This window comes from Euprymna scolopes, chromosome 12, assembly GCF_053919585.1.
Source record: "Euprymna scolopes isolate OS-2025 chromosome 12, ASM5391958v1, whole genome shotgun sequence".
Taxonomy (NCBI): Eukaryota; Metazoa; Mollusca; class Cephalopoda; order Sepiida; family Sepiolidae; genus Euprymna; species Euprymna scolopes.
The window spans coordinates 79,232,093-79,247,476 of NC_136493.1; the positions used below are offsets into that span (position 1 = coordinate 79,232,093).

The window sequence follows — 15,384 nt, forward strand, 5'->3', positions numbered from 1 at the left end:
CTGAACTGCTTGCCCAGTGGTTCGCCTCCAACGCCACCTTAAATCCCACAAACCACTTCCTTCCGAATTTTCCTCTAGTTTCCTTTGATCATCCTTGATAGTCAAATCATCTCCAATTAAATTGTGTCCGAGATGGATATATTTGATACCACGCTCTATTCCAGACAAATATGCCACATTCAATGATCTGATTATTACCCCCTTTCCATATATGAAATCATAAAAAAAACTTAGACACCTCCAAGTTATGTAGGCTTGATCTTATTCCTGCTATACTAATTAAGAAATACTCAGCTAAGTCAGCCCCTGTTCTCTCCGAACTACAACAAATGACCGAGTCTTGCTTTCTTGATAGCTGGAAAATTGTCTCCGTGGTACCAGTATTCAAGAATTCTGGTGAAACTGACCCGCTCAATTATCACCTCATTAGTCTCAACACCCTCATTTTGTTAAAATTTTTGAATTGTTAATCAACCAAGTGCTGGTCCACCAGCTTGTAAATGCTAAACAACAGTATGGACTTAAGCAAACCTGTTCCACTGCAGATATCATAATGACCATCTCTGACCACATTTCCAATGCATTTGATAAGGCAAGGAAAGCTAGGGTAGTAGGCCTTGATATATACACGGTCTTTGATAGGCTCTGGCATGAAGGTCTTAGGAAAATAATGTCATAGTATTACTGGACAAATACTAAATATTAGTGGTGGGACGATTAATCAGAATCAGAATTGTTAATCGTAAGAATCGTATCATTAAAAAATACCTTAATTTTCCGATTCCTTCATTACGATTCTTTTAGTCTGATGTTGAAAAAAAGAAAAAAATTTCCTGATATTTCTAATCGCAAGAGAGAAATGTAACATGTTACAAAAAGAAACCAAAGAAATTTATTATTAACAGGGCAATGCTTAGTGCCCCCTCCCTTACAAGGTTCATTCATTCAGATCTATTGTAATCAAAACTACAAAAGAGTTAACTTGAAAAGAAGTATGCAGGGCTCTACATTGCGAGTAAAAATAAAAAAAAAATGCTTATCTTTTTGGCGACTGTTTTTTTACTGACAAATTTTCTAGTAGTGAATGAAAATGCTTTTTCAACTCATATTTTCTTAAAATAAAACGAGCAAAGTCAAATTATTTAAACAGTAAAAGGTTTAATAGCACAATATACTTTTTTTTCTTTTTTTAAAAGAAGGCTTTTGAAAGAAATATCTCTAAAATGAAATTGATCACGTTGTATTATTTTGCAAAATTTTGACAGTAGTCGGCTTCTTTTGAATTTTCAAAAAGAATATCATTGGAATTACATTAGAACTACACATGTTAAGTGGTGGTTTGCGGTTAAGGTCTTCAGTTGTCTAGTTTTTTTTATTTATAACACCTTTTCCCAAACTTACCGTGTTAAAGAGAGAGTCGGGCGCCATTTTGAATTGTCCAATACATCGGTAAACACTATGTTTTTCGAGCTGAATAAACATGTCACATTGAATAAAAGCACAAAAAATATATCCAGTTTGGTAGAAAAGTAACTCATTTTGCCTTTGATAACATTTATTTGTTATATATTTGTTTTTTGACAACTTTTTCGAATCTGTGTGTACAGTAATACAAACCCCAAAAATAATAGGTGTTAACTACTCTTTGTGAATTATGGAGGTCTGAAGAACTGCCATCACAAATACAACTATCAATAGCCAAACAAAAAATCGTTTTTGAAATTCCTTTAATTGTAACTTTTTGCTATACCTACCTTTTGGTATAAAACAAAAACTTTCGATTAATGGTATTTCTCAAATATGGTCGTTAACTTTGGAAGGGTTATTTTGTATCTACAGCGCCATGTCACGTGGTATATTGTTTTTTCATTACGTACGTTCATTTATAAATTATTAAATTAAATATTTATCTTTTTTTATATTTAATTAGTATATATCCTATCTGCTTATCCTTCAGCTAACATTCACGTATGTGGAGACTTCAATGTTCACAACGTCGAATGGTTGACCCACTCAAACAAGACCGATGATGAGGGGAGGTTCTGTCATGATTTCTCCATTGCCTATGACCTCACTCAGATTGTTCAGGAACCCACCCGTGTGCCCGACAATAACGGCCAGTATGCGAGCCTACTAGACCTTTTTCTCACAACTTGCCCTGAACTATGTTCAGTTTCTGTTCTGTCGCCTCTTGGATCTTCCGACCACTCTGTTGTATCAAGATAAAAATGAAATGTAATATGTCCCCAGACGTACCTCTCCATCGTACAGTATATCGATACACTAAGGCTGACTGGGATAGCTTCCGTACATTTATATCGGATCTACCTCTGCATTCCATGTTTAAAAAGGATGTGTCCTCTATAGTATTAGACCTGACGGAATGGTTAATTGTAGGTATTGACCGTTTCATACCCTCAAAAAAGTTTCAGCAAAAACCTAACAGCCAGCCATGGTTCTCTCCAGAATGTGCTGCTGCCATTGCGCACAGAAATCATTTTTTCCACTGCTTCCAACGTAATAGATGTATGGAAACTAAAGCCGCTTTCAGGACTGCCAGCAACCATTGTAAGAAAGTAATAAAGAACGCAAGAGGGTTGTATGCTCAATCCGTTAAGTCCAAAGTAGCTGAGCAGCGGCTTGGTTCCCACCAGTTTTGGCAAATAGCAAACAGAATCCTGAACAGAAGCGTGTGCTCCATCCCAACTATTTTCAATGGACCTGAGGTAATCTCGTCAGCATCAGACAAAGCCAAACTCTTTGTCAAGAACTTTGCAGTTAATTCTACCCTTTGCGACCAAGGCCACCAACCCCCAATATTTCCTCCTGTATCAGAAAACACGCTATGTGATATACGTATATCTGTACGTGATGTTGCCAAGCTAATCAAAAACCTTGATTCCAGTAAAGCGACTGGCCCTGACAGTATTCCAATTATAGTACTCAAAAAACTTCAACAAGAACTAGCGCCCATACTTACAAAACTGTTTAAACATTGTCTTAAGGAGAATAGTTTCCCATCTCCCTGGAAAATTTCATCAGTATGCCCTGTATTTAAGAATTCAGGTGATCGCTCATCCCCCTCTCAGTACAGGCCAATAAGTCTCCTGTGCGTCATGAGTAAGTTGTTGGAATCTGTGTTAAATACAGAAGTAATCAACCATCTCAACAAAAATAACCTTCTTAGTGACACTCAATATGGTTTCCGTTCTGCTAGATCTACAGCAGATGTGCTTACAATTATATCTCATAGGATTAGCAAATCTCTCGACGGAGGCCACCTTTCTAGGGCAATTGCTCTTGACATATCTAAGGCCTTTGATAGGGTATGGCATAAAGGTTTACTTCATAAGATCTCTAGCTATGGTATAGCTGGAAATGTCTTCTCGATTATTAAATCATTTCTTTCTGATAGGTTCATAAGAGTAGTAGTTGAGGGGCAAAAATCAGAAGCTCACAGTATTTATGCCGGTGTCCCTCAGGGGTCCATCTTGGGCCCAACTCTTTTCCTGATCTACATTAATGATCTTCCAAATCACATCCTTACATCATTTGTAGACATTTATGCTGACGACACTACCATTTATGGTAGCACATCTAAGACAGTAAACGACCAAGTTCTCTCCAATTCTCTCTCCTCTGATCTTGAGCACGTAGTACAATGGGGAAAGGAGTGGCTGGTTACTTTTAATGCATCTAAAACCAAGCTTCTCTCTTTACATCATCAACATTCTGATCCACATCTGGCATCAATTGAAATGAATGGCTCTCGTCTTCAGGAGGCCTCAAGTTTTGACAAGCTTCTGGGCTTGACCTTTACTCCTGATCTTAAATGGAACACGTACATCAAATCTGTTGCCAAGGCCGCTGGAAAAATGGTGGGATCTTTCTATCGATCCGGTAAATATCTCACTGCTGATGCTATTCTCTATCTATATAAGAGCCAGGTACGTCCAAGGATGGAATATTGTTGCCACATCTGGGCAGGAGCTGCTAGAAAGGACTTGGCCTGCCTTGATAGAGTTCAAAATAGACTTCGTAGCCTCGTAGGAGATGTCCTTTTCTCTTCCTTGCAACCTCTATCTCACAGAAGAGATGTTGCGAGTTTGTCTCTGATGTATCGTTATTTTTATGGAAGGTGTTCAACTGAGCTTTAATCTATGGTCCCCCCTCCTCGCCAAACTTTCACAAGAAACACTCGTCTAGCTGTACACACTATCAATAATTCCCCCCACTCTTTATCTGTGCCTAAACCTAAACGTAGATTCCATGAACAAAGCTTCTTTCTTAGAACTGCACGCCTGTGGAATTGTCTTCCGTTTTCCTGCTTTCCGGCTGACTACAATATGGTTGTGTTCAAGTCTAACGTAAATAAGTTCTTGATGAGCCGTTCTATATAAGTTATCAAATTTACCAAATTTTCATTACTAATGATTACTATATTGTCCAATGTCTACTGTACACTCTTTAACCCTTATCCTTGAGTGGCCTCTTGGCCTTGATAATGTGGTGATGCCTATGTAAAAAAAAAAAAAAAAATATATATATATATATATATATATATTTTCTTTCTCTTCCGCTATATTTTTTTTTTTATTTAATTCATTAAATCTGTTAATTATGAGGACCAAAATAATGAATCGTATTAATTTATTCTCTAATTTTCTTGTTTTTGTTCTGTTATATAAATTCTATTTTATTTGTTTTTGCTCTGAAGGATAAATTCTATTTTCTTTGGGTTTTTTTCTGTATTCCAATTAAGAAAAATAAATTTTGCTAATTTTTCCGTTTAGTTTACTATATATAATAATTTTATTTAAACCAAAACACGATGGTGTAGACATAAAATATCTCTTCCAAAGTTAGGGAACATATTTGGGAACTACCCGACCATAAGTATAAAACTACCTGGTATATTTCAAAACAATAATTCCCTAGGAATCGGAATCGTACTTAGTATCGGAATCGTTAATCAATATTTTCCTGGAATCGGAATCGTATAAAAATTAGGAATCGTCCCAACACTACTAAATATAATCAAATACTTCTTAGACAAAAGAAAAATCTATGTTATTCTTGATGATATAAATACGAATGCGCCCAGTGATTGATCTTTGGACCTTTCTTATTTCTGACATTTATAAATTATAAACTCCTTGATGAAATTGTGTCAGGGATGGATATATTTGCTGATGACACCAGGCTTTATTCCAGAAATCTAGACAATATGAATTCACATGCCTCCAAGGCAATGTCCGAACCTTAGGAAATGATCTCCAGTCTGTAATAAAATGGGGGACGTAAATGGATGGTAACATTTAATGCTACTAAGAAAAAGCTCCTTTCCTTCAGCAATTACAAAGAAACCTTTTCAATCAGTGATTACCATGCTTAATAGCACTGAAGCTGAGAGTTAATCATTCAAACTCCTCAATCTTACATTCACAGGCAACATGAATTTGAACAAATACATAGAAGACATTGCCAAAATTGCTCCAAAGAAGATGAGCTCCCTCTACTACAATAGAAACCTACTTACACCTGCATGTATCTGTCCATGCGTGGAATATTGTTGCAACATCTCAGCTGGTGCATCAAACACTAGTCTCTCTCTGTCTCTCTACTAGACAGGTTCCTATTAAGTTGGTGCAAAAACTATTGTTTTCTCACATATGTTACTTTCATATAGATTTCTGAATTAATGCATTAATATATATAACCATGTTGTATATCATTTGGAAGCGCGTTTTTCATTCTATCAATTTGTGTTATTCGTTAGTGTTCTCAAACTCTTCATTCTTTTTTTTTTGCAGGCTTTTCGATGGCATTGACAAAATTCAAATCTGCATAATTTTCTTGTTCCAGTTCAAACTAGGCCAAAAAGCTGTCGAGACAGCTTGTGATATCAATGATGCATTTGGCCCAGGAACCATTAATGAACATGTGGCACAACGATGGTTCAAGAAATTTTGCAATGATGACGAGAGCCTTGAAGATGAAGACGGTTGCGGCTGGCCGACTGCAGTTGATAAACAAACATTCGAAAGCCTTAATTGAAGTCGATCCTCGTAAAACCAAACCACACGAGAAGTTGGTGTTGAACTCGAGGTCGACCATTCAACAGTCGTTTGCCATTTAAAGCAAATAGGGAAGTCAAAAAAGTTGGATAAATGGGTGCCGCATGAATTGAATGATAATAAAAAAAAATCGTTTTGAAGTGTCTCCACAGCCCTTTCTGCACAACAAAAATGATCCATTTTTTGAGTGGATTGTGAAGTGTACCATTACAAGCGTATGCTGTATTTTCATGGACATCGGCAATATTACATACCTAATGTGCTTCAACAAGTCATATCGTTTTTATTTGTGGGTCAATTTTGAAAAGAATTACATTGATGGAAAGAGAATAGAATAAGCATTCCAATGATGTTAATTTATTTTTATTTTATGCATTCAATGTTTTTTATGCTCCAAGTTAAAAATGAAAAAACAGTAAAAAATGACGACAGCAAAAAGGGAAACAGTTTTTTCAATGTTTACATTTCATATGTTACATTTGGATACACAAGTGCAGAGTCAAATTTGATTGGATATGACTGAAATTTTATAGGCTATACAAGCATAGAAGTCCATCTCGACTAGACTTGGATTTATATTTTTACAACCACAGGAAGCAAAGTTACAACCGAGCAAAGTTGACAAAGAATATTTCAAAATTGATAAGATAAATCGGCATATATCATCAATTTTCATAGAGATAATAATTTCAGAATTATTTTCATGTATAATATGTAAATATTTGATAATTGTTAATTGTGCAGAAATTTCTTTAAAATGTTATCTCTTATAGAAATTGCAGAATATAGAATTTAACGGGAAAACGGCTCGCTATGCGCCGACCAGCATACAGTCACCACATTAATGAGTTTCGTTTGTTTTCTCTTAAAAATAGAAAACTGTTTTTTCTGCTTTCAAACCAAAAGCAGAAAAAAGTTTAATTTTTTATTCTGAGTTTGTCAATTTAAAAAATTATTTTCAAATTTGATTTCCAAACAATACCGAGCCAAAACTATTTTATTGTTTTTAATGCTTTTAGTACAATGTACAAAATGTACTAAGTACATGCGTTTCTATGATATTTATAATTTACTTGTACTTAAGGTAGAATTGTGTTTTTTAGTAGTCAAAAAATAAAAAAAACAAATATATAACAAATAAAAAAGGTACTTGTGCACTTACGCTAACATGCTGAAATAACATTTAAAAACCCATTCTTAACAAAACGCCCTTCCCTCCCCATGTTAACTATTCTGTACTTTCACCTAACAATTAAATAAAAAAAAAAAAAGATATGAAACTTTAATTTAATTTGAAAATATTATTTGAAAAAATAGCACGGTCAGCATAAGCACCGAAATAAATATTACCAAAGGCAAGATAAGTTACTCTTCTACCTAGTTGGGTAAGTTTTTAGTGTATTTATTTAATGTAAAATATTTGTTTATTTCGACAATTAGTGTCGAGCGTTATACAAGCACAAGAAAAATTGAAATCTCGACAAGGACTTAAAAATATACAAAATACTGTTAGAAACCCAACCAAGAAATGTCCTTGTGACATTTATTGGGTGGGTTTCTAATAATATTTTGTACAATTTTTTTTTTTTTTTTTTTAACTCATTGTCAAGACCATTTTTTTGAATTCGTAAAACAAACCCGTTTTTTTTTTTTTTACTGAGAATATATAAATAATAATAACAATAATAATAATTAAGCGGTTCGATAAAGAATTTCATTGTGATGCATTTTGTAAATTTTTACCTTGTTTCCACCTTAACATTTTTCTTTAAAATGACTACCTTTTAAAGTTTTCGGGTATGCTGAAAACAAATACTGCATTTAAATTTTCTGCAAATAAGTAGCTTTCCAGATATTAAGCAATGTCATTTCTTATGTTATTGCTGGTGGCCATCTTGGTATGCGCGTCTGTATATAGTTTCTCGGGGTTGTGTTTGCGCGTACCAAGATGGCCACCACCGATAACATAAGAAATGACATTGCTTAATATCCGGAAAACTACTTATTTGCAGAAAATTTAAATGCGATATTCGTTTTCAGCATAACCTAAAACCTATAAACATAATCATTTTAAATGTTAAGGTGGAAACAAGGTAAAAAATTACTGTTTTATTTCTTTGTTTACATAGTTGAATTTTCAGTAAAACAACAGAATAAAAATGACGAAAATTACCATCAACTGTTGAATATATAGTTATTGTTTATCAGGATTCCTGGTATCCTGGTACCGTGAAAGCTACATCGAGGATTCATGCAGAGTACGATTTATGGTTGCATCTTAGAAAATAGGTGTGTATTTTGGGTCAGGTAGAGGGGATTTACAAAATTGAAAATTGGACCATGCGCCAGTTTAAAAAAATTGAAATTTGTACATATAATTTATAATTCATGGCTTATGGTAAAGAGATACATCAGATTTGACAGCATAATCAGAAAGAGCACACAAGTTTACATAAGAGTACCAAGTTTCATGAGAATAGCTTGAAAAATTAATAACGTGGTGAAATTACCGAATTTCTTGAAATGTTGAGGTCTATAATTTAGCTCACTTTTTCTAAAGAAAAATATCCACGGAAAAGCATAAAATTCCCATAATTTTTTAATTACTGATGGTACTCGCATAATTCAAACGATTTTAAGCATCTTTTACGTAGCTCTTTTCATGCAAGTTGATAAAATAGCAATTATTTAAAAAGATAAAAAAATCAACTTGTAATGCTAAAAAGTGGATCCTCTATGACAACCAGCGACGTTTGGCACAGTGGTTGGATGCCAAAGAAGCTCCACAACATTTGCCGAAGCCGAAACTGCAAAAAAAAAAAAAAAAAAAAAGTTATGGTGACCGTCTACGGCCAGTCTCATCATCCATCACAGCTTCTGGAATCTGGGCAAAATGATTATGGCAGAGAAGTACTGCCGACAAATTGATGAAATGCACCAGAAGTTCCTGACATTGGTCAATATGAAGGGACCAATTCTCCTCCATGACAACGCTCACCCACATGTTGCTTAACTGACCCTCCAAAAGCTGAATGAATTGGGCTACGAGACTGCCTCATCCGCCATATTCACAGGACCTCTAGCCCACCGATTATCACCTTTTCAAGCATCTCGACAACTTCCTGCGCAAAACATGTTTCAAAAGCCGAGATGATGCCAAATTGGCCTTCAATGACTTCATCGTTTCCAGAACTCTGAATTTCTATGCTAATGGGATAAATAAACTTTCTTCTCGTTGGCAAAAATGTGACGATTTTAATGATTCTTATTTCGATTAATAAAGTTGAAAGGAGTTATGATCTTTTGAAGTTGATCAAAAAAGGACATTATTTCTGCACCAAACTAATATAAAGAGTTTGTGTACAAGCAGCTAAATCCCACCCTTTCAGTATAGAGGTCCTCAGATATTGGAAAGCCATCTCTTCTAATAGCTTCTTTCTTAAAACTACTAAACTGGGAATTTCCTCCCAAGTCCCTCTTTCCCTGACTGTACTGACATGCAGAAGTTCAAGTGAAATATGAACAGACATCTCGCTGCTCAACTCCCCACTTAGAGCAGCTCTGTTAGTATAGTCCCTAATTCATATTAACCCCTTGTGTCTCAATGGCAATTTACCTTGTTTGAGGTATAAAATGTAAAAAAAAATAAAAATAAAGTGTAAAAACAAAAATCCATTCTTATCACTCCCATGATTTCATCGTGCTGACGATAAATTCCATTCAACCCACAGATAGAGCCCAGACAGGTATTAGCACTCCTCCGTATGAGAGTGGATCTGGGGAGAGCAATGACAACATAGCCCCCCAAATCGGAGACTCACCACTGAGTGAACTTTAAGCTAATATCCAGGTCAATGAAGTAGATGTAATAAAAAAATTTAAGTTACTTCTTTAGAAGAGTACACATATCAGTCTGAATGTTTTCAATTGCATTTCAACAAACAGGGTTTTCAACCTTTTCCTAACTGTAACGTTGTCGTTAGATGTTAACATGGATCCACATGTTGCATGAAGAGAGAGTTGCAAAGTAACAACAAAAAAGAAATTCAACTCGCGTTGTTAGTTGAAATAAAAGGCATTTATTTGTGGTACTTTCCAAAATAACGCATCTTGTTTTCAAAGTCTCTTACTTTGCCATGTAGCTAATAAAATTGCTGTGTCAAACAGGTCTTTCCTCAAAAACACTCTCCCGGCATGTCTTGTTGGTCCCCTCACCATGTGGTATCTTTTTTCTCTCTGTGACATCAGCTTGCACACCGGCGTGGTCATTTGCATATGTGTCATGTAGCCGCTGCTAAAATGCGTCAGTGGCTCAGTCTTTTTACATCATTTTTTTTTTTTTTTTTTTTTTTTACAGCTTTCAAATCGTAAACTGTTTCGATCATTTCTGGTCCGTACTGTAAATCGCAATTGGAAACATTTGGGCAAATATGGATCCTTTCTTATAGAAGTACTAAAATTGTTATCGTTAAGATTGTCTGCTCTTTTTTTTTTTTTTTTTTTTTTTTTAACTTCCAGTTTCTGCTGTTCATTTAGCTAGATATTTACGGGTGGTCAAACAGACAAGAAAGCTATTTTTAAGATGGGGAAAGGTGGACGAGAGGATTGGTTGGTTGTTTTTTGTTTTACGGCATATCAACCTTTTTCAGGTTATTTAATGCCGAATCTAGTTATTTTGAGGAACAATTTGTAATGGAGTATATTTGTTTTTAAGTCGGATTCTATTTAATCCATGGCAGGTACTATCACTCCGGGTCAGAGTGGACCTGGGAGCAATGGCAATTAAAGGGTGGCTCCACACTCCCCAAGGCCCGCAAGGTGGGGCCTCACCATCGGATATAGTTTTAGGTCATATCCAGGACCTGGACAAGAGGAAGATAATCATTAATCAAAGAGACCATATCTTGCTTGCCACCGTCGTGAAGCAGAAACCGGAAGTCGAAAATAGCAGACAATCTTGACTATAACAACCCAAATTAATCGCCCTTCTTTAATTATATCTTATTTAGAATTAAACCTATTTTTAAAGCAAAAATACAGAAAAATGTTTAAAAACTTATGTGCATACCCATCACAGAACGGAGACGTCATATTTCAAAAGTCACGTAAAGTGATTAAGTTATTTTTTAAGAAAATCAAAGTGTATGGAGAAGCAGTAAGTTGTTTTGATCCGCCATGTTTAATAAATAAAGGGGAGACAATTCAAACTATCAAGATCAAAATCAGTTTGGTAATGGTTACGATTTATTAAAAAAAAAAAACCCACTAAAACTTGGAAAAAATTACATATATATATGTGCACACACAAATATTTATTTAAAAACTATACCTATATATTCCAAAGACGAACCAGCAGTTTCATTTCATTGAACCAACCATCTGTGGCTGATATGAATTCAATACAAATCAGCGTCGGTGGAATATATATTTATCTACAATTATATAAATGCAACTTTGTGTGCGAGTTCGTTCCTTATAGACTCAGAAACGGTTGGACAGATTTTCTTTAAAATTTACAGAATGTCAGTGTAGAAGTCAGAGAATGATCTTAGTTAAGTTTTACCCCAGAATATGCCGATAATTACTAAAAATTGATAATCGAAACCGTCATTTTAATTTATCTAGCATCGGTAAAACCATTATTTTCCATGTTGTTGCTTAGCAACAATGATAGAACAACGGGCTGTGAAAATTCTACAGTTGGTAAGTTGATAGCGTGTTTATTTATTATTTTTCAAACTCCGCATGTACATTTCTTAATTTTTTGTCATCAACTGCAAAGAATTTTATCAGACACAAAAAATTTACATTTTTTTTTGTATGACGTGGTCTGTAGGTTCAAACCCCGCATGTAAATTAATTTCTTAATTTTTTTTTTTTTTTTTTTTTTTTGAAAGAAGTTTATATAAAATAATATGAAAGAAACAGTAGGTTCTCTAGAGTGCAATGTAGAATAATATATATTGGTATTTTTTTACGACCTGCCCCAGCGTAGTATAAACCCTAACCGGTATTATTATACAAACACCGTGACAGCGTTAGGGTTAGGGTTAGGGTTAGGGTTAATTCGCTGTCACGGTGTTTGTATAATAATACCCCCTAACCTACCTCCTTATGTTAAGAACGGCTTTGGGAATAGACATCTCCAACCTCGAAAAACATTAACATGGGGGTGTCTTCTGAAAGCCGTTCTTAACATGGAGAGATTGGGGATGTTTATACTACGCTGGGGCAAGTCGCAAGAAAATACCCATATATTTTGGACTAAGTTACTGCATGGTAGGCATGTGAAGCTAAGCTTCCTATCGAGCGATTTCACGGATTTCGAGGACAATAAAAATATAGGAGTGTGAAATATTCGTTGATCATCATTTAATCCCGGGCAACGTCGAGTCTCCCTGCTAGTAAAATACGTGATCAATTTATGTGATCTTTGGAATATATTTTCGTTCTATGACGGGCATGTCCAAAGATTGGTACACAACACCCTCCCGTCCCCCATGTTAAGAATAGCTTTCTAAATAATAACGTTATTTCAGCACGGATCAATAAGTGCAGGAGGACTGCAGGAGTACCAAGATTTGTTTTTTTAATAGGTTTAATTCTAAATAAGCACATTTTTTCTTTTTTGTTGTTTTGTTTGAGTTGCATTAAAATGCAGAAGAGTTCACACTCAAAGTTGGGTAATAGGTAAGATTTTTTTTCTTTTTTATTTTTTACTTCATGATAGAAAAAAAAAGGTTCAAAAACTGTTTTGGGTTAAAACAAATTAAGAAAACAATTTTAAGTTACCACGTTATTTATAAAACATCTAAAAAACAAAGCATCACGTCGACACGTTTTGTGTAAACATGGGACGACTAGAAGATAGTAGTCGTCGTCAGACTTTAATGGTCAACACAAAACAAGATTTTCCAAATTCAAAAACTAAAAAAAATGAAAAGGGATTTTGATATTTGTTGTCTATGAAATCGTAAAAGTGATTTTTAAAGAGAAAAAGAACCAAAAATGTTATTAGAGAAATTAAAACTATTAAAGAATTCGTGAATGCCTTTTGACTTGTTGAAACTAACTTGGCATGAAATTTGGTACGGATGGAATAAAACATTAAATACTAAGCTACTTCGAATATGTCAGCAAAAACAAATCCATCCGAAAGAAGATCGAATTTTCGATCATTGATCGCAAAAATACGTCTATTATTAAGATGGACGAGGTATTGGCCAAAAACGACCGCGTGTACGTATTAGTCATTTCTGTGTTTTCGTTTTCCATGCATAAATTAAAATAAAAAAGTTTCACAATAAACATCCGTTTTAAAATACATCAAACATGTCGACAGACTAAAATCAATTAGTTTAACGATCACAAAAAGTACACATTTTCTAACATACCTGGAGCTGACTCTCGGCCATTCACTTTCCCTTTTTTTCGACCCATAATTCAGCGAGAGAGAAACAAATAAATCCGGAAGATGGCAAATTTGATTTCACCACATGGCCAAATTATTCATATGACGTCACTGACTCAGAGGGAGGATTCATTGTTTCGAAAAAGAAAGAAATGCACTAAAAGCCGCTATATAATACTAATTGAACTTTATAATCAAATTAAAATTACAAAATGTCTCTTGTTTATATTTTTATTTTACCTACACGTTATTATTGCTTAAAATTATCTTAAAAGAAAATGAAAGATGCAAGATTTTAAATTGAATTCACTAATTCCTCCCCGATCCCGGTGTACACAACTGAATACCCTTCTTATATTTTCATCCGCCATCATACTGGCTTCTTTTTTTTTCTAAAAAAAAAAAAATTATAAATACTATTAAAGGATAAAAATGTTCTGAATTAAACTATAATGTTACTTTCTCGCTGTTGCCCGGAATTTTTTTTATTTATTTACTATTATATCTGTCTCTTGTCTTTTCTTAAATTATGCCCCCCCCCTTTTTTCTTTCATTTTTACCAAATCATTATTTTTTTTCGAGATTTTAAAAGTTAAACTTAATTATTAATGTATTGTTTGGTTATTAAATTATTTATAGAACTGTAAATGTTTGGGATGATTAATTGCTTATCGAAGATAGACTTTTTGTGTTATATATTGGGACTTGACGCTAGTAAGTAGAGTTTACATGAACAAGTATGAATTTTGGCAAGGGTTACATTAAATACATGTCAGGATAACCTGGATGCAAACAGAAATAGATCCAGTGCAGCTAGTGTAAGTGAAGCGTGAGAGGTGAAGGGTTGTTACCTTCTTAAACAAAAAATGCTAGAAATGCAGGTTAGAGATGATGTCACGTGCTCATGGGACAGAACAGAGATTCTAACAGTAAAACTTGGGAATCACAAGACGTGACATGTTTGGAAAATGTACAGAGAATCTGATAGGATTTTAATTTTTCATCAAAATCTGTCTTCAAGTAATAATGAAAGAAATAAAAAAAAAACGGGGAAAAACAATAACAGAGCAACACATATGGAGACAATAAAAAGGGAGCAGATAAAAATTAGACCCAGAAAGTAACTTGATATCGTTCAAATTTTATTAAATTAAAGGCATTGCTTTTGCTTCTCAAAGCAAGGGTTTAGAATTAACCTTAAGTAACAATTAAGAAAATAATACACCCCTCCCCCCCAAAAAACATGCATAAAAATAGGGGTCCCTAATTGAGAGACAATTCAAGAATTAGTTATTACCTGATACAATGCTAACAACAATTTGAGAAAAACAATTTCTGCTGATGCGAAATAAGATTGAAAAGAAAAACATACAATAAAAATTAAAAATGAAACATCTTTTACAAAAGTATCTCTAAAGTCCATTTAAATTCTTTCCTCTCATTTTTTTCTTCCTGTCAATCCTCTTTATTTTAAAAATAACACCTTCAAAACGTATGAATTATTCTACTAATACAAAAACTTTGCTTTTTTTTTTTTTATCAGTAGTCCTTTGCTCAAAAAAGTGAATTCTATTCAAACCACTTTGGGTTTAAATTATCTTTTCAGACCCTCTTTCTTTACTTGTTGAAAAATTTGATGAATTAAGAAGGAATCTCTTTTCCATCAAATCTCTTCAAATACCAGAGGCAGCTGAAAACTTGTTTCTTCTCTCCTGCCGGGCTGATCAACAGTTTTCACTTCTGTATCTCTTATAGATGTATTCCAGAAAATGTGTCCTTTCTCTAAGGAGAAGTTTCTGGAACAAATTGCTCAAGTTAACACATTATTTATTATTATTATGTATTAGGCTTTCTTGTTCTAATACTGTTAACATCTGAATATCTTTTCAGATGGAG

At 34.2% G+C, this 15,384-nt stretch overlaps 1 protein-coding gene across 1 annotated transcript in view; it reads right to left on the bottom strand.

The window, feature by feature from the left end:
- LOC145291358 (uncharacterized) overlaps positions 1 to 13,825 on the bottom strand; it is a 38,002-nt gene extending 24,177 nt beyond the window's left edge. Inside the window, exon 1 of the mRNA XM_080137131.1 lies at positions 13,472 to 13,825. Coding sequence (XP_079993257.1) covers positions 13,472 to 13,517 — 46 coding nt within the window. The 5' untranslated portion in view covers positions 13,518 to 13,825. The remainder of the gene's footprint in view (positions 1 to 13,471) is intronic.
- Positions 13,826 to 15,384: the final 1,559 nt, after the last annotated feature.